This window comes from Pongo abelii, chromosome 18 (assembly GCF_028885655.2).
Source record: "Pongo abelii isolate AG06213 chromosome 18, NHGRI_mPonAbe1-v2.0_pri, whole genome shotgun sequence".
In the NCBI taxonomy this organism is placed as follows: domain Eukaryota; kingdom Metazoa; phylum Chordata; class Mammalia; order Primates; family Hominidae; genus Pongo; species Pongo abelii.
This window is the reverse complement of record NC_072003.2, coordinates 2,657,706-2,679,687: the sequence shown is the minus strand read 5'-3', so window position 1 is coordinate 2,679,687 and position 21,982 is coordinate 2,657,706. Positions and strand designations below refer to the sequence as shown.

The 21,982-nt window shown below is 57.3% G+C and overlaps 3 protein-coding genes and 1 long non-coding RNA gene across 9 annotated transcripts in view; 2 read left to right on the top strand and 2 right to left on the bottom strand.

Annotated features, from left to right (window-relative positions):
* PDPK1 (3-phosphoinositide dependent protein kinase 1) overlaps nucleotides 1–4,546 on the bottom strand; it is a 70,462-nt gene extending 65,916 nt beyond the window's left edge. The window contains exon 1 of one of the 2 annotated variants that reach the window (XM_024233669.3): nucleotides 4,396–4,546. In XM_024233669.3, the coding sequence (XP_024089437.2) occupies nucleotides 4,396–4,419 (24 nt within the window). In that variant the 5' untranslated portion in view covers nucleotides 4,420–4,546. The remainder of the gene's footprint in view (nucleotides 1–4,395) is intronic. The other variant, XM_054534608.2, reaches the window with a different exon arrangement.
* Nucleotides 4,547–10,894: 6,348 nt separating this feature from the next.
* On the bottom strand, nucleotides 10,895–21,924 carry AMDHD2 (amidohydrolase domain containing 2). Of its 5 annotated transcripts, XM_024233457.3 has the most exons (11): nucleotides 21,690–21,915; nucleotides 21,335–21,471; nucleotides 21,117–21,256; nucleotides 14,662–14,716; nucleotides 14,292–14,504; nucleotides 14,129–14,217; nucleotides 13,897–14,041; nucleotides 13,719–13,826; nucleotides 13,561–13,629; nucleotides 13,184–13,285; nucleotides 10,895–12,804 (listed from the first exon to the last, which is right to left on the bottom strand). In XM_024233457.3, the coding sequence occupies exons 1-11, from the start codon at nucleotides 21,770–21,772 to the stop codon at nucleotides 12,716–12,718; spliced, it is 1,230 nt and encodes a 409-aa protein (XP_024089225.2). In that variant the 5' UTR covers nucleotides 21,773–21,915; the 3' UTR covers nucleotides 10,895–12,715. The 5 variants fall into 5 exon arrangements, with proteins under 5 accessions (XP_024089225.2, XP_024089227.2, XP_024089226.2 ...); XM_024233459.3 differs by lacking the exon at nucleotides 13,184–13,285 and having other exon boundaries at nucleotides 21,690–21,924; XM_024233458.3 differs by lacking the exon at nucleotides 13,561–13,629 and having other exon boundaries at nucleotides 21,690–21,898.
* CEMP1 (cementum protein 1) lies at nucleotides 11,236–12,267 on the top strand. The gene is given in 2 exon segments (XM_024233460.3): nucleotides 11,236–11,720; nucleotides 11,722–12,267. Coding segments are annotated over 2 exon segments (717 nt in total). The 3' UTR covers nucleotides 11,954–12,267.
* On the top strand, nucleotides 14,201–16,866 carry LOC129050899 (uncharacterized). Its single transcript, XR_008514785.2, has 3 exons — nucleotides 14,201–14,442; nucleotides 14,701–14,913; nucleotides 15,229–16,866. It is a non-coding gene; the product is annotated as an uncharacterized LOC129050899 (long non-coding RNA).
* Nucleotides 21,925–21,982: the final 58 nt, after the last annotated feature.

Sequence of the window (21,982 nt, the reverse complement as noted above, 5' to 3'; positions counted from 1 at the left end):
TGCCTGTAATCCCAGCACTTTGGGAGGCGAAGGCGGGAGGATCCCTTGAGCCCAGAAGTTTGAGTAGCCTGGGCAACACAGCGAGACCTCATCTCAATAAATAAATTGAATAAATAAATAATGTAGGTGGTACGCGCCTGTAATCCCAGCTACTTGGGAGCCTGAGGCACGAGAATCACTTGAACCTACGAGGCGGAGGTTGCAGTGAGCCAAAATCATGCCACTGTACTCCAACCTGCGTGACAGAACGAGACTGTCTCGAAAAAATAAATAAATAAACAAACAGAAACCAGAATCGGGTGCTCTTATAAGGGATGTGTAGCCCAGAAACTCAATCTTAACACATTCTAAATGACCTGGAATTTCTTGGAGCAAAAACTCAAGTTTAAATAACAGGAAAATTGTCTAGACTAAGAGAATGGAAACGGACTTTGTGCAACCAACATCAGGTACAGAAAAGAGACCCCAGCAATCATCATGAACCCAAACAGGCCTTTCTCCCCGCTAAGAGAAGACAACACACACAACCCATGCCTCGTTACTCTTTGAGAAAATGTGCCCTGCCTGTGATCTAACAGCTAGAGACGGAACATACAACCTGTTCTCAATATTCAAATAATTTTTTAAAGGGCATGGTATCACACTGAGCAAGTGAATAATGCAATTCTATTATAGAAGAATGCACGGCTGAAAAGACGTGAGCAATACGTGTCCAAAACTTGCAGTTTCCACACCAGCACTTCCTCCCAGCACACTGCCCTTTGAACCTGCTTTCTAAACAACTGTGCTGGGCAGCCCCGTGGCCACATGTCATCGCACGGCAGGTGTGGAGCAGCACACAGCACCCTGGCCCTCGCACCTGCTCCGGGGACCGTTTCTGCACCCAGTGCTTCTCTACAGCCACAACCTGCCCCACACAGAACTGCAGCACCACGTGGCATCCTGTCCAAGTCCATTTCCACAGAAGGTGCCTCTTCAAAAGGGGAAAGTGCCACGCCGGTGCCCACTCTCTTCCAAACACATCCTCTCAGAAGGGACTGGCCACGCTTGCCCCCTCATTTCTGCAGCGCTTCCCAGTTCATCACCTGCTTGCCAGACTCCATCTCCCACCGGTGTCAATCAGCTGCCCTGGAGCATCTAAACCCTGGGTCAGGCGGCTCAGGGGATGAGCGCATAGATTGAAAAAGGAACACTCCCTGTTTCTCCCCAAAACTGTGCTGAAGGCAGTCTAGAGGGCCAAGACCTGTCGAGAAGAGCTGCCCAAGGCCTCTTTTCAGGCCCCACATCTCTGCAGGCTGCTGCTGGATCCTTCTCATAAGAACACATCTCAGAAGAGCAGAACAAACCACTTCCCTCTTACTACTGGGACCTCACCTTGCCAGCTCTAGACTCAGCTTGGACTGGCTGTCGGGGCATCGCTGGGGACAGGAATACATCACACTATGCACCAGACCAGCCACATAAAGAGGCTTTCTCTCTCCAAAAGGAGGGAGAAAATTGAAAGCCACTTCCCTCCATGCTCCCCTGCTTCTCCCCTCACCTTCCCCTAAGGATGCAGCCACCTTTGCAAAAGACCCCACCCTAGGGAGAGCAGGAGGCCACTCTGTCTAGTCCCCCAATTCTACCTTCAGCAAAATCATTACATGTTTCTTTGTTCCAAAGGAAGGATGCCAAGCCTCACCCATTCAGAGTATCGGCCCTCAAACAAGGCCGAATCACAGCCTCTTTCCAAACAGCTGCTTTCAGACAGCAGGAGGCTGAAACAGGCCCTGGGGTCACAGAGTTCAGCCATCTGCCAAAGAAATATGTACAGTTCTTCCATATGAAAACACCCCTCCTACCTCCAGCACAGCACGGTCAAGACATTCAGGCCCAATCCCCGGGAAGACATCCTGGGCAGTGGCACTGAAGATTTCCTTACAGAGTGCTGGGCTGAGCTGCCCGGCAGACCCTCCCTCGGGGGCTCCGAACTTGAAGGGCAGGGTGACACTGGAGTCTCTACCACTTATGAGGCAGGTACTTAACGCCTCTGCAGCTCAGCTTCTGCACCTGTAAAATGGGAACAACACCTACCTCGCAATGAGGTGTGAAAGTACCTAGGGAAGCACCTGTCTTGAGCAGTCAGATCAAGAAATGGTACTCACTGCCTCTGGCCCACTTAGCATCAGACTGGGCCAGGCCACTGTCTGCCTTCACGCTTGCACTGCTCCCCCTGTTGGCTGTCCACGCGTACACACACGGGAGAGTTCACTGGGAAGGGGGCTTCTCACACGGGGCCTACAGGGCCACCCTGAAGTCCAGATGCAAACCCACGTGAACCCTGAAGGTCTATCCATCCTCAGGTGAAAATCCAGTATCAGGGCTGCCTCTACCATTATGGACAGGAAACACGGCATGTTCTCACATACGTACACATGGGGGAATCCAGCTGACAGAGATGCAAAAGCCTCGTTCGTGACACATCCTCATGTGGAAATCTATCTTGTATTCTATCTTTCTTGCTCACTGGATTCCAATGTTTTTGTGCAAAAAAGCCGTCTTATGCGAAGAAAACTGCAGATATTAAATGTTCATCATGTGGAACTGCCAAGGCCATGAGAAAATTTGCTCTTTCTTCTTCCCGTAGATGACACCAAATACACACCTTGCATTACAACAGCGTTACTGGGTGCGAGTTAACCTCACAAACTTCGCCATGACTGTCACTGGGTGCAGATTAACCTCACAAACTTCGCCATGACTATCACTGGGTGCAGATTAACCTCACAAACTTCGCCATGACTCTCGGCCCCAGCCTCCACTGAGCCTGGCCAAGCCTGGCCAATAAAAACAATTCATATTTTTATGTTACCCGGGCTACTCTGGGGTACAGCCACACATGTCGAAATAGCGAAAGGCATCCCTTTCAACCCTCCAACATTTTTCCCAACTTTCTTCCTTAACACTTCAGATTACCACGCATCTCTACAAAGTCCACGAGTGAGCTGCAGAAAGTTCAAGAGCCTCCTGACGTAGTTACAAAATTCAATGTCACTCTGCCTTTTTCTCAGAAGAGGGCCCACACCTTTCCTCAGGTTCTCAAACAGACTCACAACCCCCCACCCCCCGCCCCACAAAAAAAAAGATCAAGAACGTCTGTCAAAAAGCCACATCTGCCGGGCGTGGTGGCTCACGCCTGTAATCCTAGCACTTTGGGAGGACGAGGCGGGCAGATCACTTGAGGTCAGGAGTTCCAGACCAGCCTGGCCAACATGCTGAAACACCTTCTCTACTAAAAATACAAAAATTAGCCGGGCATGGTGGCACACGCCTGTAATCCCAGCTACTCGGGAGGCTGTGGCAGGAGAATCGCTTGAACCCGGGAGGTGGAGGTTCCCGGGTCGAGATCACGTCACTGCACTCCAGCCTGCGCGACGGGAGCGAGACTCCATCAAAATAAATAAATAAAAGTCGCATCCTGGAAGATAAGGAATCAAGTAAACTTCTTGGGTTTTCCTTCATTTAAAATATTTGCCTTTCAAATCAAATTTTGCAAGCTATGTAGACGTTCTTCCATCACCCACTGCACATCGCATACAACGCATAAATTCTTAAACCATCGTCCCCAGACCGTAGAACTTAGCATATGGAAAACATAAAAACACGAGGGATACTTTTAGCGACAGAAAGAAAATATAGAAACACCAGCGACACTTTTAGCAAAACATTTCACCCAACAAGTGGTTTTGGTCCTTCCCCTAAAATCCCTCCTACCTGTCAAGCTCACTTTCCCCTCGGTGATCCTGCACATTCGGCCTCCCAGGGGCTTCCCACAACGCCGAGCACAGCCACGGGCAGGAAAAGCACACAAATGCCCCTTGGCCGGGCCGTGAAAGGCGAGTTTTCCCGACCACTGTCATCAAGAATCTGGAAACGGGGACCCAGGAGCATCAGGTGCTTTGAGCAAGAACTTGCACCTTCTGCTTCTCTCGCAGGCGGAGGCGCCAAGGACCCCGTTCCAGGTGGAAGCCCTGGGCGGTTCCTCTACAGACAGAACCGAAAGGTAACCCTGGAGGCTCGGCTGCAGGCTGCGCCGAGCCGAAAACAAACTTTCCAGGCACTTCCACCCCGCCTGGCCGGGTGACACCTCCCGGCCTCCCCCGCCCTCCGCGCGTCTGTCAGCGCCCCCGGCCAGGCCGGCGCCCGCCGCCCGCCGCAACCCAGGCCCGGGCTCCCCGCCGCAGCCAAGCAGCGCCCTCGGCAGGCGCCCGCCATCCCCGGCCCGGCCGCCCGGCTGCAGGTAAGGCGGCACCCGGCCCTCGGGACCCCGGGCCGCCCCGCCTCGCCGGACACGGGCGGCCGCCGGACCCGGCAGGGTAACAAGCCGGCGCGCCCAGTCCGCTGCAGCGCGCTCACCAGCTGGCTGGTGGTCCTGGCCATGGGCCCCGCGTCGGCGCGGGCGCCTCCCCCGCAGCGCTGCGCGGCTCGGCGCCTCCTCAGCGTCCTCCTCCCCGAAGCAGAGCCCCAGCAATGGCCGCCCTCATCCTGCGCCCGCCCCGCCGCCCGCCGCCCCCGGCGCCGCCCCGCCCCCGCGCGACGCCGGGCAGGACTTCCGTCGCGCCGCAGCCGACGCCCGAGCCCATTGGCCCGCGCCCATCGTCGCTCCGCCGCGGCCTGAGTGCGCCCCGCCTCCGCCCCAGCTGCATTTCCGGGTTGGGGCCTGGAGGGCGGGAGAGGCCCGGCCCCGCCTGGGGAGGGGGACCTCGCGCGAGCCAATCCCAGGGCCTGCGGGGCGGGGCTGGGCGGGGCTGGGCGGGGCAGGGGGCGAGCTGTCATTCCGGGATCCCAGACCGGGAAACTGAGGCTCAGAGGGGACCGGCCTCCGGCCAAGGTCACCCCCGAGGTAGCGGCGGAGCTGTGCTCGAACCCGGAACTCGGATTCCGGAGCCGGCTCTGCCGAAACTCACAGGCGCAACTTTGTTAGTTTCACAACTAACAAGCGTTCACGGAAGGAAATCTGGGCTATAAAGTCACATTCATGGCCGGGTGCGGTGGCTTACTTTGGGAGGCGGAGGTCGAGGCGGGCGGATCACTTGAGGTGAGGTGTTCGAGGCCAGCCTGCCAACATGGAGAAACCCTGTCTCTACTAAAAATATAAAATTAGCCGGGCGCCTTGTAGTTGTCAATGTCGATAATGGTTTTTTTGTGTTTTTTTGTTTGGGGTTTTTGGTTTTTTGAGATGGGAATTTGCTCTGTTGCCCAGGCTGGAGTGCAGTGGCTTGATCTCTGCTCACTGCAACCTCCGCCTCCCGGGTTGAAGCGATACTCCTGCCTCAGCCTCCCGAGTAGCTGGGACTATAGGCATGTGCCACCACGCACAGGCAAATGTTTGTATTTTTTTGTAGAGACAGGGTTTCACCATGTTGGCCAAGGGCTGGTCTCGAACTCCAGTGATCTGTCTGTCTCCGCCTCCCAAAGTGCTGGGATTACAGGCGTGAGTCACCACGCCCGGCCAACTTTATTTTTTTTATACTGACACATGCCTATGCAGTTCTTGAGCAATGCACAGAAAAAAAAGAAGCAGTGAAGGACAAACAGCTTGAGGAAATAGTACACGGTGAACTCTAGAACACGGAGCCCAGGGTAGAGGAGCCTCAGGGGCAGGGGCCAAGGGCCAAGGGTCACAAGAAGAAAGCATCTGAGCAGGCACCAGGGGACAGGGGAGACAGGGGCAGCTGAAGGGCAAGGAAGAAAGGACAGTTCTCAGTTGTCCTGGGGGCTCCAGTGGCAGCCAGAATGCTTGGCCAAGCCCAGGGCAAGCTAGACCAGGAAGCCCCTCGCCCTCTGGCGACACAGACAAATCTCCCCTTGGGTCATGTCCAGCTGCTCATCCCAGGACACCGCACAGACAGCGGATGTCTCACCTGGCCCAGCACGGTTCTCCCGACCCGGGCTAGAGGAAGGAGACTGACCCCTCTCTTTATCTCACCCTTTCCTGCCCAGAACCTCTGTCTATGGCCAATGGATGACCTCAGGCCAAGAATGCAATAACTTGGCCTGACGTTGTGAGGTCACAGTCCATCCAGGGAGGGGCAAGAAAATGACCACAACCATCCCGGGAGGGGCTGGAAACTGCCTCATGTGTGTGGCACTGTGCTGCGTCTACGCATTCTTCACTCGCCTCTACAACGCTGATGGCACAAGGGAGGAAACGGGGGTGCAGAGGCTAAGGAACATGCCCAAAGCCCTACAGCTAGTGTATTAGTTATCTACTGCTGTGTAACAAATTGCCCCAAAACTTTGATGTGTAAAACAACAAAGAAACTCATGGTTCCTGCGGGTCTGGAATCCAGGAGAGGCCAGGCTGGGTGGTCTGGCTCAGGCTCTCTTGTGAAGTTGCCATCGAGATGCTGCCAGGACTGAGTCATCTAAAGGCTAGAGCAGGGCCGAAAGATTCACTTCCTAAAAGGTTCATTCCCACGTTCCCACAGCTGTGGGCTGGAGGCCTCAGTCCCTCACCAGTGGGGCCTCTTCCCAGGCGTGTGTGTTTTCAAGCCCCAGCAGCTGGCTTTCCCCAGAGCGAGTGGCCCAAGAGAAAGAGAACACACACAAGATAGAAGCCGCCGTAAGTTTAATGAACTAACCTCAGAAGTGACACACCATCACTTCCAACACATCTGCTGGTCACACGCAACAACCCTGGTAGAAAGTGAACGGGTGTGCTTTGGGAAGCTGAGGCAGGAGCACTGCTTGAGGCCAGGTGTTTGAGAGCAGCCTGGGCAACGAAGTAAGACCCTGTCTCTAACAAAAAAAAAAAAACAAAACTTTTTAAATAAAATGTTTTAAAAAGTGAAACAAGGTTACACAAGGGTATGAAATCCAGAAGGGGCCATTCCTGGGGGCACCCTTCAAGCTAGTTGAGGACAGAGCCAGGATTCCAATCTCAGGGAGAGACAGAGAGAAGCTAGAAGCGCAGGCCCAGCCTGGACCCTGCAGGTGTGCACACCAGAAGGCCCTGAGTTACAAAGCCAGGGAAGGAAGGGCTCTCCCAGCAAGGATCCCAACCTGGTTGGCATTTCTAGACTGACCCTGCAGCTACTCAGGAGCGTCTGGAAAGAGGACTAAAGGGGAAAACGGGGGGCAGGGAGATCAGGTGAGAGAAAAGGGGGCTCTCAAAAGACAAGAGCACTGGCCGGGCCAGGTGGCTCACACCTGTAATCCCAGCACTTTGGGAGAGTGAGGCGGGTGGATCACTTGAGGTCAGGAGTTGGAGACCAGCCTGGCCAACATGGTGAAACCCCGTTTCTACTAAAAATACAAAAATTAGCCAGGCATGGTGGTGGACACCTGTAATTCCAGCTACTCGGGAAGCTGAGGCAGAAGAATCTCTTGAACTCGGGAGGCAGAGGTTGCAGTGAGCCAAGATCGCACCACTGCACTCCAGCCTGGGTGACAGAGGGAGACTGTCTTAAAAAAAAAAAAAAAAAGCAAAGGTCTCCTGCCTGCCTCTGGCCCACAAGGCCCTGGTCACATGTCTGAGGCTCCCAATATACATTTGCTGGGCTGCCGACACATGGATGGATGGCAGATACAAAGTCATTCAGTGGTTTCCAAGCCACCAGGTAAATATCCTCCCATGTAAGCCATACCAAGGGAGAATCAAACTTGACTGGGAGTCAGGAAACAGAAAGTTGCATGAGATCTTTGGCAAGTAATTTCCCCTCCTTAAACCTCAGTTATCCCTGCTGTAAAATGGGCTGGCTCAACAATTGCTAAAAGCCCCAAAAGTGGAAAATATCCAATGTTGGTAGGAATGTAGAGAAACGGGCACTTTCATATACCGATGATAGGGACATCGTATTTCCTTTAAACTTGAGCAGTGGGAATTCGTGTCCTAGGCCTTTCACTCTAAAAGGCAGAATAATGTCCTCCCCAAAGATGTTCTCATTTTAATCTCCCAACCTGTGAATATGTTATTATATGGAGAGATGAATTAATCAGCTGACCTTACAACTGCATAATTATGGCTAGGCATGGTGGTTCAAGCCTGTAATCGTAACACTTTGGGAGGCAGAAGCAGGAGGATGATTTGAGCCCAGGAGTTCAAGACCAGCCTGGGCAACATAGTGAGATCCCATCTCCGTAAAAAACTAACAAAAACTGGGCGCAGACCAGGCGCGGTGGCTCACGCCTGTAATCCCAGCCTTTCGGGAGGCTGAGGAAGGTGGATCACTTGAGGCCAGGAGTTTGAGACCAGCCTGGCCAACATGGTGAAATCCCGTTTATACTAAAAATACAAAAATTAGCCAGGCACAGTGACAAAAATTGAGCCCAGGAGTTCAAGATCAGCCTGGGCAACATAGTGAGAGCCAATCTCTAAAAAACAAACAAAAACTGGGCGCAGATGAGGCACAGTGGCTCACACCTGTAATCCCAGCACTTCGGGAGGCCGAGGCGGGTGGATCACTTGAGGCCAGGAATTCCAGACCAGCCTGGCCAACACGATAAAACCTCGTTTATACAAAAACTAAAAAAATTAGCCAGGAACAGTAGCCAGTTATCTGGAGGCTGAGGCAGGAGGATCGCTTGAACCTGGGAGGTTCAGTGAGGTTGCAGTGAGCTGAGATCGCATCACTTCACTCCAGCCTGGACGACAGAGTGAGACTCTATCTCAAAAAAAAAAAAAAAAAAAAAAAACCAAACAAAAAAACTGGGGGTGGTGGCTCACACCAGTAATCCCAGCACTTTGGGAAGCTGAGGCACGCACATCACCTGAGGTCAGGAGTTTGAGACCAGCCTGGCTAACATGGTGAAACCCTGTTTCTACTAAAAAAAATAAAATAAATTATCTGGGCGTGTTGGTGCATGCCTGTAATCCCAGCTACTTGGGAGGCTGAGGCAGGAGAATCACCTGAACCCAGGAAGCTGAGGTTGCAGTGAGCCAGGATCGCGCCGGGCTGGGCAACAGAATGAAACTCCGTGTAAAAAAAATAAAAAAGGCTGGACACAGTGGCTCACGCCTGTAACCCCAGCACTTTCAGAGGCCTAGGCGGGCGGATCAATTGAGGTTAGGAATTCAAGACCAGCCTGGCCAACATGGTGAAACCCCGTCTCTACTAAAAATACAAAAAAATTAGTCGGGTGTGACGGCGTGCGCCTGTAATCCCAGCTACTAATGGGGCTGAGGCGGAGAATCGCTTGAACCCGGGAGGCCGAAGCTGCAGTGAGCAGAGATCGCCCCACTGCACTCCAGCCTGCGCAACACAGCCAGGCTCCGTCTCAAAAAAAAAAAAAAAAAAAAGAACTGCAAAGTAATAGCAAAAGTGTAAACCCATTTAGAAAAAACGTATGTGACATAAATGTGATAAAAGGAACAGGGCCAGGCTGGGAGGGAGTACCCGGACGCTCGGGAGCTGTCCCAGACTCCAAGGGCGGAAAAGCCGGGCTGAGGAGGTGCCCTTCCTCCACGCTTCTGGTGCCAACCTCCCCTGCTGCGCCCACCCTGGGTCCCTGGCCTGGGCTCAAAACCAACTCCGAGCTAGGGAAGCTCCGAGCCAGAGTGCTTCTAGGGTGTCCGGCCCACCCCTCCGCTTCACTTTCCAAGACCGTGAGGGCGGGGAGAGGCCAGGTGCGGAGGTGCGGGACAGGAGCCAAGCTGGGTCGTAGTGGGATCCACCTGTGCGTGATACGTAACAGAAAGGAGAGGCGAGGCGCGGTGCGGTCCGCAGGGATGTGGGAGACGCGACGGGGAGGACTGCGACGAAACAAACTAGGTCCGCAGGGGTATAAGGGGAGCAGCTCGGAGAGTTGGGGCGAGGCGTGGTCTACAGGGGTGTGGGGGGCCTGGCAGGGAGCGCTGGGGCGACGCAGGGCTCCGCAGCGTTGGCGGGGAGCGTTGTGGGGAGACGGGGTCTGCAGGGGTGAGGGCGCGGCGGGGAGCGTAGCGGGGTGTGCAAGGTTGTGAGGGTTGTGGCGGGGAGGGTTGGGGCGAGACGCGAGACGGGGTCCGCAGGCGTGCGGGTAACGCGGTGGGAAGGGTTGGGGCGAGAAGGGATGCGCAGGGGTGTGAGGGGCGCGGAGAGGCTGCGCTGGTCCCCCAGCTTCCCGGGCCCGCCGGGGACCGCGCAGCGTTGGGCTCAGTGCCCGGGGCCACGCGGGTTAACTGGAAAGGGCGACGCGCGCCCCTATTGCTCAGCCGCGGCGCGTGCCTTCCCTGCGGCGACCCTAATTGGCTCGACAGAGTCCCGCCCCCCAGGAGCCCCTCCCACAGTAGGCGCGGCCCCGCGTGCCGCAACGCTCCTAGAGTGGCGCGTCAGTCTGCACTCAGCGCGTGGGCTACGAGGCTGGGCGGGGCGCGGCCGGATTGGTCCAGACGGTCCTGGCTGATGACCGTCTCCCGTGCCCACGCCCCAAACGCGGTCTCTGGCCTGGATGTGCTCGGAGCTCAGGAGGTGCAGAGGTTCGGAGGGCGAAAGGGACCTGGCTGAGATCTGGGTCTTGAACCGCGGGCTCGGCCCAGCATCCCGGCAGCGTGCGCCCACAAGTGACTCCCGGCCGGGCGCGGTCTGCGGGATCGCAGGCGCCGGGTCTCATCTCCCGTTCACACACGGGACGAAACGGGCCACCCCCACCAGCTCTGAGAGCATGCACCTCCAACTCCAACCCTCCCCACATGCCCGACCCCCCAACCCGTAACTCAGACACCTGGGAGTCCCCCTTCAGCGAATGCCCACACAGCGGGCAGGCCTGCACCTCACCCCGCAGTCAGGGCGCCCTGCATCCTTCTTTGTAAAACCCATAGCTGCAGAGGGAGCGGAATGGCGAGCGGAATGGGAGCCCAGCGGGAGTGAGTGGTGGGGAATGATGGTGGCGAAGGTCACACAAAGCAGTGAATTCACTTCGTGTCACACAGAACTGCTCGTTACGATAGTTACTTTTGTTATGTATTTTACCACAATTTTTAAAAAGCAAACCCAAACCAAGAGTGTTTCCCCCACACCTCAAAATCATCCTGCAGCAGCTCCCTGGCCCAGCTCTCACCCTGACCCTGGGCCCCTCTCCCACCACCCAGGGGTAGCCCTATGGACCAACCATCTCGGCCAGCCCCTCCCCGACCCACCAGCCAGGGAGGTGGGGCGCTGGTCAGTCAATGGGGCAGGCCAGGCCCAAAGGCTGGCCCAGGGCTCACCAGTTCTGGACTGGGTGTCCCGTCTGAGGAGGGATGACCAATATGCCAGCTCTGGGGTTTAGTTGAGGATGGGCACATCAAGCACTGACAGCCAGCAAGCTGGGCACAGGTGATGCTCAACCTCCAACACATCGGCTGAGAACCTCACCTGCCTCTCCCTGCCTGGGAGCCCTGGCAAGACAGCTCCTCTCCCAAGCCCAGCACAGGCAGGCGCTGGACAGCCACTTCATGAGGGGTGCGCGGCTGTCAGGGCAGAGGTGGGTATCCCTGCACCCCACATCTCTCGGGAGGTCAGGATCCACATCCGTCGCCTGCTTTCCTGGGCTGCCCCTGGGGCTTGTGGGCTGAGATCAACCCCTTGTGCCCTGCCCCAGGCCCTCCCTCAGGCGAGGCCCTGCCCAGGCAGGTGGTTGTTCCCTGGCTGTTCCCTTCCAACAGGCGGGGCCCAGACCATCCTATCTCTTTGGACTTGGAGAGATTTCCTTAACTGGGCTTTGCAGCAGAGGGAAGAGAACAGTGGCAGAGCCAGGTGCGTACCTCCTGTACCCAGGACAGCACCCACCCCAGAACCCAAATGGAGAGAAAGTCAAGACAATCACCCCTGACGTGGGGCTGCACCAAACCCTGATGTCTGACCCCACTGTGACTGTCCTCAGAGCCAAGAGGGCTCCAGAAGCCCGCCCGCCTCGAAGCTGTTCAGGGGGCCTCATGGCCTGTGTTTGCCACATGGGTGTGTGCCAGGGCCAAGGGGACACAGAAGATGGCAGGATGACACTAATGGGGTGAGCAGGGCACATTGGTGCCTCCCATACTGCCCTCCAGCACCAGGCAGGGTCACCACAGCCGGCAAGCACCAGGCCTGGGGATGGGTGAGGAGACAGGGTTATTGAGAAGAGAAAACAGAATGCTGGTCATCCGTGGCACTCAGGGCTAGGCAGGCCAGGGAGCAGAGAACAGGGGTCCCGGGCTCAGTCTCCCTCCTGGAGGTCAGAGCGGAGCCCTTGGCACTGTGCCCTGGCCCAGAACCAGGCTGTGGGCTCCACGCTGCACACCCAACTCAGGTGCAGACAGCAAACCCCTGACTGTCCACACTCCCTGTGCCCGGTCCCCTTCCTGCCTGCTCTTCACCCCCACCCCACGGTGGCTTCACCCCATGGCACCAGCCAGACTGCCTGCCCTCCCTCCCACAGTGACATTTTCCTGGGGTCTGCAGGTCTCGGGTCCACTTCATGCAGACAGGCCCTGTCCCCCACTGGGGCCCAAGGCCCAGGCTGAACTACAGCCCAGCCATCCCACCCCAGGCCGCGAATGCCTTCCCCAGGAGGGCAACCAAGGATGGTGCCACATGTGAGCACAAGCAAAACCCGGAGCCAAGGCGAGTCCTGCTGGGTGCACGTTTATCCCAGCCACTGCCTCCAGGGCTGCCGCACAGGCCCTGGGCATCATTCCAGCAGGGCTCCCAACTCACTCCCTGGAGACCAGCTCCCCAACCACTCGGCCCTGACGGCATCCAGCTGCGGCCGGGTGTCCTCTCAGCTGAGGTCCTTGTCACTGCCTAGCTGCCTCCGCCTGCCACACCAGCTCACCCGAGATGTAGGTAGCCTGGACGTGAAGGGAGTCGTCGAGTACCACGAAGTCTGGGACAGAGCGGGGCAGTGAGTAGGGGGCAGGAGTCAGGCCGCCTACCTACCCCAGAGCTGCTCCCCGACAACCCGACGCTGGTGGGGAAACCGAGGCCCAGGGACACGACTAGTGCAAGACACCCTGACCCATCACAGATGGACAGAGGTGCTGGACAATGCTCCCCGCAACCCCTTGCCTGGCCTTGTCTGCAACACCAGAAAGCCTGACCTGATGGCAACACGGGGCTACAACTGAGGCTGGCAGCCGGCAGCCCACCTGAGAGGAGGGAGCTAGGGAGGACCCACCCTCCCTGGCCCTGTCCAGGCCGCCCCAGGAAAAACAGAGTCTACAGGCAGGGCCAGGCTGCCCGGTGACCCTGGGACGGGCCCTCACCTGCGTCAGCACCAAAGTCCAGGGTCCCCTTACTCTTCTCTAGCCCCAGCAACTGGGCGGGGTGCAGGGATGCAGCCTCCAGGGCCGACTCCACGCTGCAGCCTGCTTGGGGGACACAGCTGGGTGACGGTCCCCAAGCCCACATGGCTTTGCCAGCAGCCCCCCCAACACCCCAGCACTCCCTGTCTCAGGGACTCTGCAGCAGGCTAACAAGGACCCTGCTGGTCTGCCTGTCACCCTGGGCCCGAGTCACCAAGTACCCACTGCCCAGGAGCTCCTGTGGGCAGGGCTTGGGCTACACTCCAGGCACCCGGTCCAGCCCGTGGGGACCCACCAGTCACAGACCACCTAAACCCGCACCCATGCTGCTCACTGACCTGTGGCCTGCAGGAAGTGCCGGACACAGACGTCCATTGGGGCTATGCTGCCACTCAGCGTCTTGGTGCCTTGAGAGCAGAGAGGGCAGGCTCTGGGGGGTCGTGGGCCACCTGGCATGCGGGCTGGGACCTAGGACCCAGTGGGTCAGGGCGCTCACCTGCCACGTAGGCCGTCAGACCGTCCACTTCCACTTCCTGCTGTCCCAGTGTGTGCCGGCCGTTGCCCAGGCCCAAGGCAGGGATGGCATCGGTGACCAGCACCAGCCCTGGGGAGAAGAGGCTCAGAACCTGCCAGCCCAGTCATCCTACCTGCCCCGCCCACCTGCCGCAGCTTACCCTGGGGGTGGGCGCGGTGGGCGATCCGCAGGGCGGCGGGGTTGGTGTGCGTGCCATCTGCAATCATCCCGTAGAAGATGCAGCGGCCCGCGGGCAGCCGGTCACTGGTCAGGAGCCCCACGATGCCTGGGTCACGGTGGTGGAACTGCGCAGGGTTGAGGGAAGGGATGGCTGAGCGACAGCAGGGGCTGCTGGGACCCCAGCCCCGCCCCTGGGGCCCCACAGCACTCACAGGCAGCATGGCGTTGAAGAGGTGGGTGATGAAGGTGGCTCCGCTCCACACAGCGTCCTCTGCCGCCCGCAGGTCAGCCACTGAGTGCCCTGAGGGACCTGGATTCAGACTTTGCACCTGGCCCAGGTCCCCCAAGCAGGCCCACCCTGAGCCAGCCCCTCACCTAGGGACACGCAGATGCCACGGGCCGTCAGCTCCCGGATCACCTCGTGGCTATGGCCCAGCTCCGGGGCCAGCGTCACGATGCGGACATTGTCCAGGGGCCCATAGGTGGCCAGCAAGTCCTGGAAGGCATTGGCCTCGAAGGAGCGGAGGTGGGCCTCGGGGTGCGCGCCCCGCTTCTCCCGGCTGATGAAGGGGCCCTCCAGGTGCAGCCCTGGGAGGAGGGAGCAAGTGGCTCCAGCAGGTCCCTGCCCCACCCAGCCCTTATCACCTGCCCTCCCCACCAGCTGGGCATCTGGAGGGGTTGGGGCTGTCAACAGGTCCCACAGGAGCCTCCCAGGGTGGGGGCGGGGAGAGGGTCAGCCACTCACCGAGGACCCCTGCCCCATGGGGACCACCACTCTTCACAGGGATCTGAGGAACAACCTGGGGGGAACCAGCTGTTAAAGCCCTGTCCCCCACGGCCCATTCCCAGAGGCCACAGCCCAGCCAAGGCCAGAGATCTCGGGTCAGAGTTCAGAGCCCGGCACCCAGCCCAGCCCCAGCCGCCTGTCCCCTCACAGGGGTCAGGGAAAGCAGAGCTGGCAGAACTGAAGGACCCATGGCAGCAGCAGGAAGAAATGGTAGGTGTGTGGGCTGCCAGCGGTCCCTGGCCATGTGGGCAGGCTTGTGGGCACTGAGAGTGGCCCTGGGCACAGCAGCCCAGGGAGCAGGGCTGGGAGGCAGGAGGCTCCCAGGAGCAGCAGGGACCCTGGGGCAGAGCTCAGTGTGGGCATGGCCAGGGCTCAGCACTGTGCGGTCCACACCATGGCTGGAGTTGGACACCATCAGGAAGACCGAGAGTGTCAAGGAACGCGGGGACATGGGCTCACACCACACATCTCAGAGTCTAACAGGTGGGCAGGCAGTCCAGCGCACACTCCCTCTCTCCAACACAGGCATGGGCCAGGGGGGCCTTTCCAGAGAGAAGAGCTTCAGGTGAGGATGGTGGCTGGGTTGTACCCTCCTCTGAACTCCCCATCCCGGAATGGAATTTCACTCTTGTCGGCCAGGCTGGAGGGCAATGGCAAGGTCTCGGCTCACTGCAACCTCTGCCTCCTGAATTCAAGCAATTCCCCTGCCTCAGCCTCCCGAGTAGCTGGGATTACAGGTGTGCACAACCATGCTCGGCTAATTTTGTATTTTTAGTAGAGACGGGGTTTCACCATGTTGGTCAGGCCAGTTTCAAACTCCTGACCGAACACCCACCTTAGCCTCCCAAAGTGCTGCGATTACAGGCGTGAGCCACCATGCCTGGCCAACAGTAAGACTTTTAAGAGCCCTAAACCCGGGGGCGGGGTTGGGGGGGTTAGCAGAGGATGGAAGGAAGACAGCCAGACTTTAGAGACTTGGCAAGAGGACACTGGGCAGGTCTGGGGGAGTGCACACAGTGAGGGAAGTGACCCCCACAGGCTCAGGATGGTGCCTTGAGAAGTGGGGTGACGTGGGGACCAACAGAAGAGTGCCTGCCCTGAGTGTGCCAGTTGGGCCCCTGGGGAAGTAGAGCAGACTGGCAAGGGTAGGTGTGGGCACGGCGGGAACTCGCGAAATGTGTGTTCTCAGCAGGGTGCCAGCCAGGCCCAGCCCCTCTGACCACTGCTAGACTCTTCTCAGGGAACCCAGCCAGCCTAAGAGAAAGGACCCAGGGATCCCAACCTACGGGTACCCCCATAAAGCCCCTCCTGCAGGCTGGGTGCCCCCAGCTGGCCTGCTGACACCTCTTCTGAAAGAAAGCACACCACCAAGGTCAGCAGGCAGCCTGGGCAAGCCTCGAAAGGGAGCCGGAACAAAAGAGGACAGGGCCAGGCAGGGAAGCAGAGACTACGAGGAGAGATAGACAAGGGAAAAGGGCCATCACGGACACCCTCCAGCCAACAAGAGGTCTACTGTCCCTAAAACAAGAATAGGATGGCAGAAAAAGGAACACTGGGCTGGGCACAGTGGCTCACACCTGTAATCCCAGCATTTTGGGAGGCCAAGGCGAGCGGATCACCTGAGGTCAGGAGTTCGAGACCAGCCTTACCAACATGGAGAAACCCCATCTCTACTAAAAATACAAAAATTGGCCAGGCGCGGTGGCTCACGCCAGTAATCCCAGCACTTTGGGAGGCCAAGGTGGGCGGATCATGAGGTCAGGAGATCGAGACCATCCTGGCTAATATGGTGAAACTGCATCTCTACTAAAAATACAAAATAGCCATGCGTGGTGGCGAGCGCCTGTAGTCCCAGCTACTTGGGAAGCTGAGGTAGGAGAATGGCGTGAACCTGGGAGGCGGAGCTTGCAGTGAGACAAGATCGCGCCACTGCACTCCAGCCTGGGCGACAGAGCGAGACTCCATCTCAAAAAAAATAAATAAATAAAAATAAATAAATTAGCCAGGCATAGTGGCACATGCCTGTAGTCCCAGCTACCCAGGAGGCTGAGGTAGGAGAATTGCTTGAACCCAGGAGGCAGAGGTTGCAGTAAGCCGAGATCATGCCATTGCACTCCAGCCCAGGCAACAAGAGCAAAACTCCATCTCAAAAAAAAAAAAAAAAAAAAAAAAACATTTGGCTGGGCACAGTGGCTCACACGTGTAATCCCAGCACTTTGGAAGGCCAAGGCAGTTGGATCACCTGAGGTCAGGAGTTTGAGACCAGCCTTGCCAACATGGAGCAACCCCATCTCTACTAAAACTTACAAAAATTAGCAGGGCATGGCGGCAGGCGCTTGTAATCCCAGCTACTCGGGAGGCTGAGGCAGGAGAATCACTTGAACTCAGGAGGCAGAGATTGCAGTGAGCAGAGATCACGCCATTGCACTCCAGCCTGGGTGAGAGAGAGAGACTCCATCTCGAAAAATAAATAAATGGCCAGAGAGGGGAGTGAAACAATCAGGAGGAAGCCTGGAATTGAGTTAGAGCCAAGAAACAAAGCAAAGAACACTCACGGCAAAGCAAGCAGAAATGGCAGCTGAGAAGATGTCACTGGGCCACACGTCCCTTCACACCACCCTGATGACTGACTTACACGGCTATTCTCATCACAATTATGGGGAACTACTGGGAAAGATGAGGGGAGAGAAAGGGGCTAAGAGGACTCACGGAGCCATGAGGGCACTGATGTTCAGCTCTCCTGGTGGAAGGCAATGGATTCTGCCCTAAGTTGAAAGACTGAGGAGCAGCCAGCATAGTTTTTAGAGCTATGGGGGCAAATTCCAAGAGTCCACTGAGTTGAAAGTGATTGTCCCTAGGGTGGAAGCTGGCTGGGGCAAAGGGCTGCTGTTCTTCCTCACAAGTCCTATGGATACACAGGCTCACTAAAGATTAAAACAGGAAAAAACAAAAAAGCAATGGCTGAGTTTTTCTAGAATGGAGTTTTAGAAGGGAGCAAGAGGGCGCTACATAGAGCACAGTAAAAGATCAACTGAGGGGAGGGGAGCCAGGCACACTCCAGGCAGGTAAGCAGCTGGAAAGGTCAAAGTGTAGAGGGCGTGTGGGGCCAGAGGCAGGGGCCTCGCTGCCCCCTGGAGGTGCCTGGCTGCCCCCTGGAGGTGCCTCACCTTGGCTCAGCAGGTGACCGACTTAAAGCAGAGAACAAAGTGATCTGACCTGTCTCCAAGTACCGTAGCAAAGGGCAGGTGGAAACCCCCCAGAAAAGAGAAGGTGGTCTTAATGGACCAGAACAGGACAACAAAAGACCGAAGAGGCTTCTGGCAAAGTGGCCATCCAATTCCACCCAGGGTGAATGGGCCCTGGAAGAGGTGGCGTGCATGGCAGAGGGGAGACCCGAGTGAAGGGGCCTCCAGTTTATAAGATGATCTAGGCAGGAGGCCTCCCAATTCCCACCCTCAATAGTTGGCTCTCTGCCTTCATCCTGTGTGTGCGCCAAGGGTAAGACACCTGCACTGCAGTGGATGCTGGGAAGAAAACTAAGTCCTACTTGTCAGAGACTCTTCCTAAGGAACAAGAGCCATAGTTCGTCCCATGGTTGTGCTGGCCAGAGATGTGCGGGCAGTGGGGGCACAGTGGGGACAGGCGGGCAAAGCTTAGCAGAGGAGGCCTGGGGAGCAGGCCAGGGCCTTCTAGGCCAAGAGTTTGGGGGCAGGAGTGGGGAATGTGCCTGGGGACAGAGAATAGGCTGGACAGGTAGGAAAGGAATGCTGCCGGTGGGGGCGGGGCAGAGGTGATATGCTGAATCCTGAATCTTGGACAGGTAGCTCTGGCAGGCCCCAGAGCCCCAGAGAGCAGCTGTGAGAACCAGGTGCCAGTTGGCAGCAGGTTTTTGACATTTGACTCTGTGTGGGGAGGGCTGTGGGGAATTTCCAAAAAGACATCCATGGCTGATACTGAGTGGTTAACACTCAGCATCTCACGCATGATGCTGAGCACCCAACACTCCTAAGACATGCATGCTGCCATCATCCTCACTTCAGGTTTGAGGAAACAGAGGCTCAGAAAGGCAGAAGGGTGTCCTGAGTCTTCCAGCCGATACATGACATCAGGAGGCCAACGCCAAATCCAGGAAGCCTGAGCCCAGAACCCACACACCACCCCCATTATTCCCAGCTCTGGCTCTGCCCACACACCAAGAGAGGGACCCCTTGGGCATATAACGCAAGTGGTGATCCTGCAATGAATCCTGTGCTGGAGGGGAAAAACGGCGGGGGCTCTGGACAGAACTAGAACACAGGCAGCTCAATTAAAGTACTGTTAACAGTGTTCATTTCCTAAACTCACTAACTCTTGTGGCTACATAAGAAAATATTCATTATCTTAAGAAATAGTTAAGTATTGGCTGGGCACCATGGCTCACGCCTGTAATCCTAGCACTTTGGGAGGCTGAAATGGGCAGATCGTGAGGTCTGGATTTCAAGACCAGCCTGGCCAGTATGGTGAAACCCTGTCTCTACTAAAAATACAAAAATTAGCCGGGCGTGGTGGCGGGCGCCTGTAGTCCCAGCTACTCGGGCGGCTGAGGCAGGAGAATTGCTTGAACCCAGGAGGTGGAGGTTGTAGTGAGCCGAGATCACACCACTGCACTCCAGCCTGGCCGACAGAGCGAGACTATGTCTCAAAAAAAAAAAAAAAGTTAAGTACTAAGGAATAAACAGGCACAATGGGCCAGGCACAGTGGCTCTCGCCTGTAATCCCAGCACTATGGGAGGCCGAGGCAGGAGATCTCCTGAGCCTAGGAGTTTGAGACCAGCCTGGTTAACATAATGAGATCCCTGTCTCTACAAAAAACTTTTTTTTTTTTTTTGAGATGGAGTCTCGCTCTGTTGCCCAGGCTGGAGTGCAGTGGCGCACTCTCAGCTCACTGCAACCTCTGCCTCCTGGGTTCAAGCGGTTCTCCTGCCTCAGCCTCCCAAGTAGCTGGGACTACAGGTGCATGCCACCACGCCCAGCTAATTTTTTTGTATTTTTAGTAGAGACGGGGTTTCACTGTGTTAGCCAGGATGGTCTCGATCTCCTGACCTCGTGATCCGCCTGCCTCGGCCTCCCAAAGGGATTACAGGCGTGAGCCACCGTGCCTGGCCGAAAAAACTTTTTAAATTAGTCGGGTGTGGTGGCACAAGCCCGTAGTGCCAGCTACTCTGGGGGACTAAGACAAGAGGCTCTCTTGAGCCCAGGAGTTCAGAACCAGCCTGGGCAACACAGTGAGACTCTTTCTCTACAAAAAATGTTAAAATTGGCTGGGCATGGTGGCACACACCTGTAGTCCTACCTACTCAAGAGGCTGAAACAAGAGGATCGCTTGAGCAGAGGAGGCTGAGGCTGCAATGGGCTATGACCACACCACTTTACTCCAGCCTGGGCCACAGAGAGAAACCCTGTCTCTTAAAAATAACAAGAACTGGCCGGGCGTGGTGGCTCACGCCTGTAATCCCAGCACTTTGGGAGGCCGAGGCAGGCGGATCACGAGGTCAGGAGATCGAGACCATCCTGGCTAACACGGTGAAACCGTCTCTACTAAAAATACAAAAAATTAGCCGGGCGAGGTGGCAGGCGCCTGTAGTCCCAGCTACTTGGGAGGCTGAGGCAGGAGAATGGCGTGAGCCCTGGGGGGCGGAGCCTGCAGTGAGCAGAGATCGCGCCACTGCACTCTAGCCTGGGCGACAGCGAGACTCCGTCTCAAAAAGAAAAAAATATAACGAAAACTAAACAGAAAAAAACAGGCATGTTGGATACAACCTATCCTCAAGTAGTTCAGTAAAAAACAGTAGCACAAGTACAGCCAAGAGAAGCCTGAATGGTAACACACAGCAAAGAGTTAACCCTGTAGAACCTAAATAAAAATTAAAATAAAAAAAGACCAAGGACAACCAAATTTCTTCCGGGCAGGAAGGAAAGTGGAAGCGTGAGGCAAGCAGTACAGGAGCAGGGGGAGTCTCTTCTGGAAGGCGTATTCCACTGAGTCACACATCAGACAAGTTAGGGAGGAAGAGCCTGACCAGGGACTATCGCTGTGCCAATCACGTATTCCCCTGCGACCTAGGTTAAGGGAATGGTGTCTGAAGCCTGGAGGCAGCCAGAGTGCAGTGCAGGGGGTGGGGACGGCCTATGGCTCAGAGGGTGCTGAGCCAGCAGTGTGGAGACAGCTGCGGAGGACAGAGGATCTAGGGAGGCCAGGCAGAGTGACAACTGATAAAGAAGCACAGGGGCGGGACCCAGGCCCAGGTCGGGTCAGCAAAGGAGACCAGACTCAGGACCATGGAATACGTGTTGGGGTGGGGCGTGAGTTTGAAAATGAGGGCGCTGGTTGCTCCTGGAGCCCCCTCCACCTCAGCCAGGGAGCTTCACCTCACCTTGTGATAAACCTCCGGTGGGGAAGTGACCAGGGTGGGGCAGAAAGAGGTGACGCCGTGCGACAGGATCCTCCGGGCCACCAGAGCAACCCCCGAACACACGTTCTCCGTAGCTTGAGAGAAGTCAACACCAAATCCACCTGCGGCCACAGAAAAGGAGGTGTCGCATGGAGCTCAGAGCTCCTCTCCTGGGTTCCCCTGCCGGCCCCGGGCCGCACCGTTGATCTGCACGTCGATGAAGCCGGGAGCCAAGATGCGGCCCCCGCAGTCCCGCCGCTCGTCGGCCACGCGCCGCTCCTCAAAGAACAGCTTCTCCGGGTCCAAGATGCGGCCTCCGCGCACCCACAGATCCTCCCTGCGGACGCAGCGGGTGGGCGCTCGCATGGCGGGCCTGACCTCGGCCCCGCACCCTGCATCCCGCCCGGTCGCCGTCCCCGCACCCTTCTCCCCACCCGGTCCCCGGCCCCGCACCCTGCATCCCGCCCGGTCCCCGTCCCCGTCCCCGCACCCTGCCTCCCGCCCGGTCCCCGGCCCCGCACCCCGCACCCCGCCCGGTCCCCAGCCCGCGCCCACCTGAGCAGCTTCCCTCCGCGCAGGATTCGGCAGTTAGTGAACTGGAGCACCCGGGCCCCCGCCGCGCCCTGCTCGCCGCGCATCGTGAGCCGTGTCGGGAGCGAGCGGCTCCGGAGCCCCGCGGCGGCCAAATCCCGCGCCCGGTGACGAACCCCAGACGAGAGCGGCGGGCGCGCCCACGTGACCCTCAGCTGACTGAAGCGGCGCGCCACGTGACCGCCGCGTCCACGTGATCGGACCGGCCCACGTGACCGGCAGCACCCGGCGCCAGCCCGCCCCCGCCCCCAACAAGC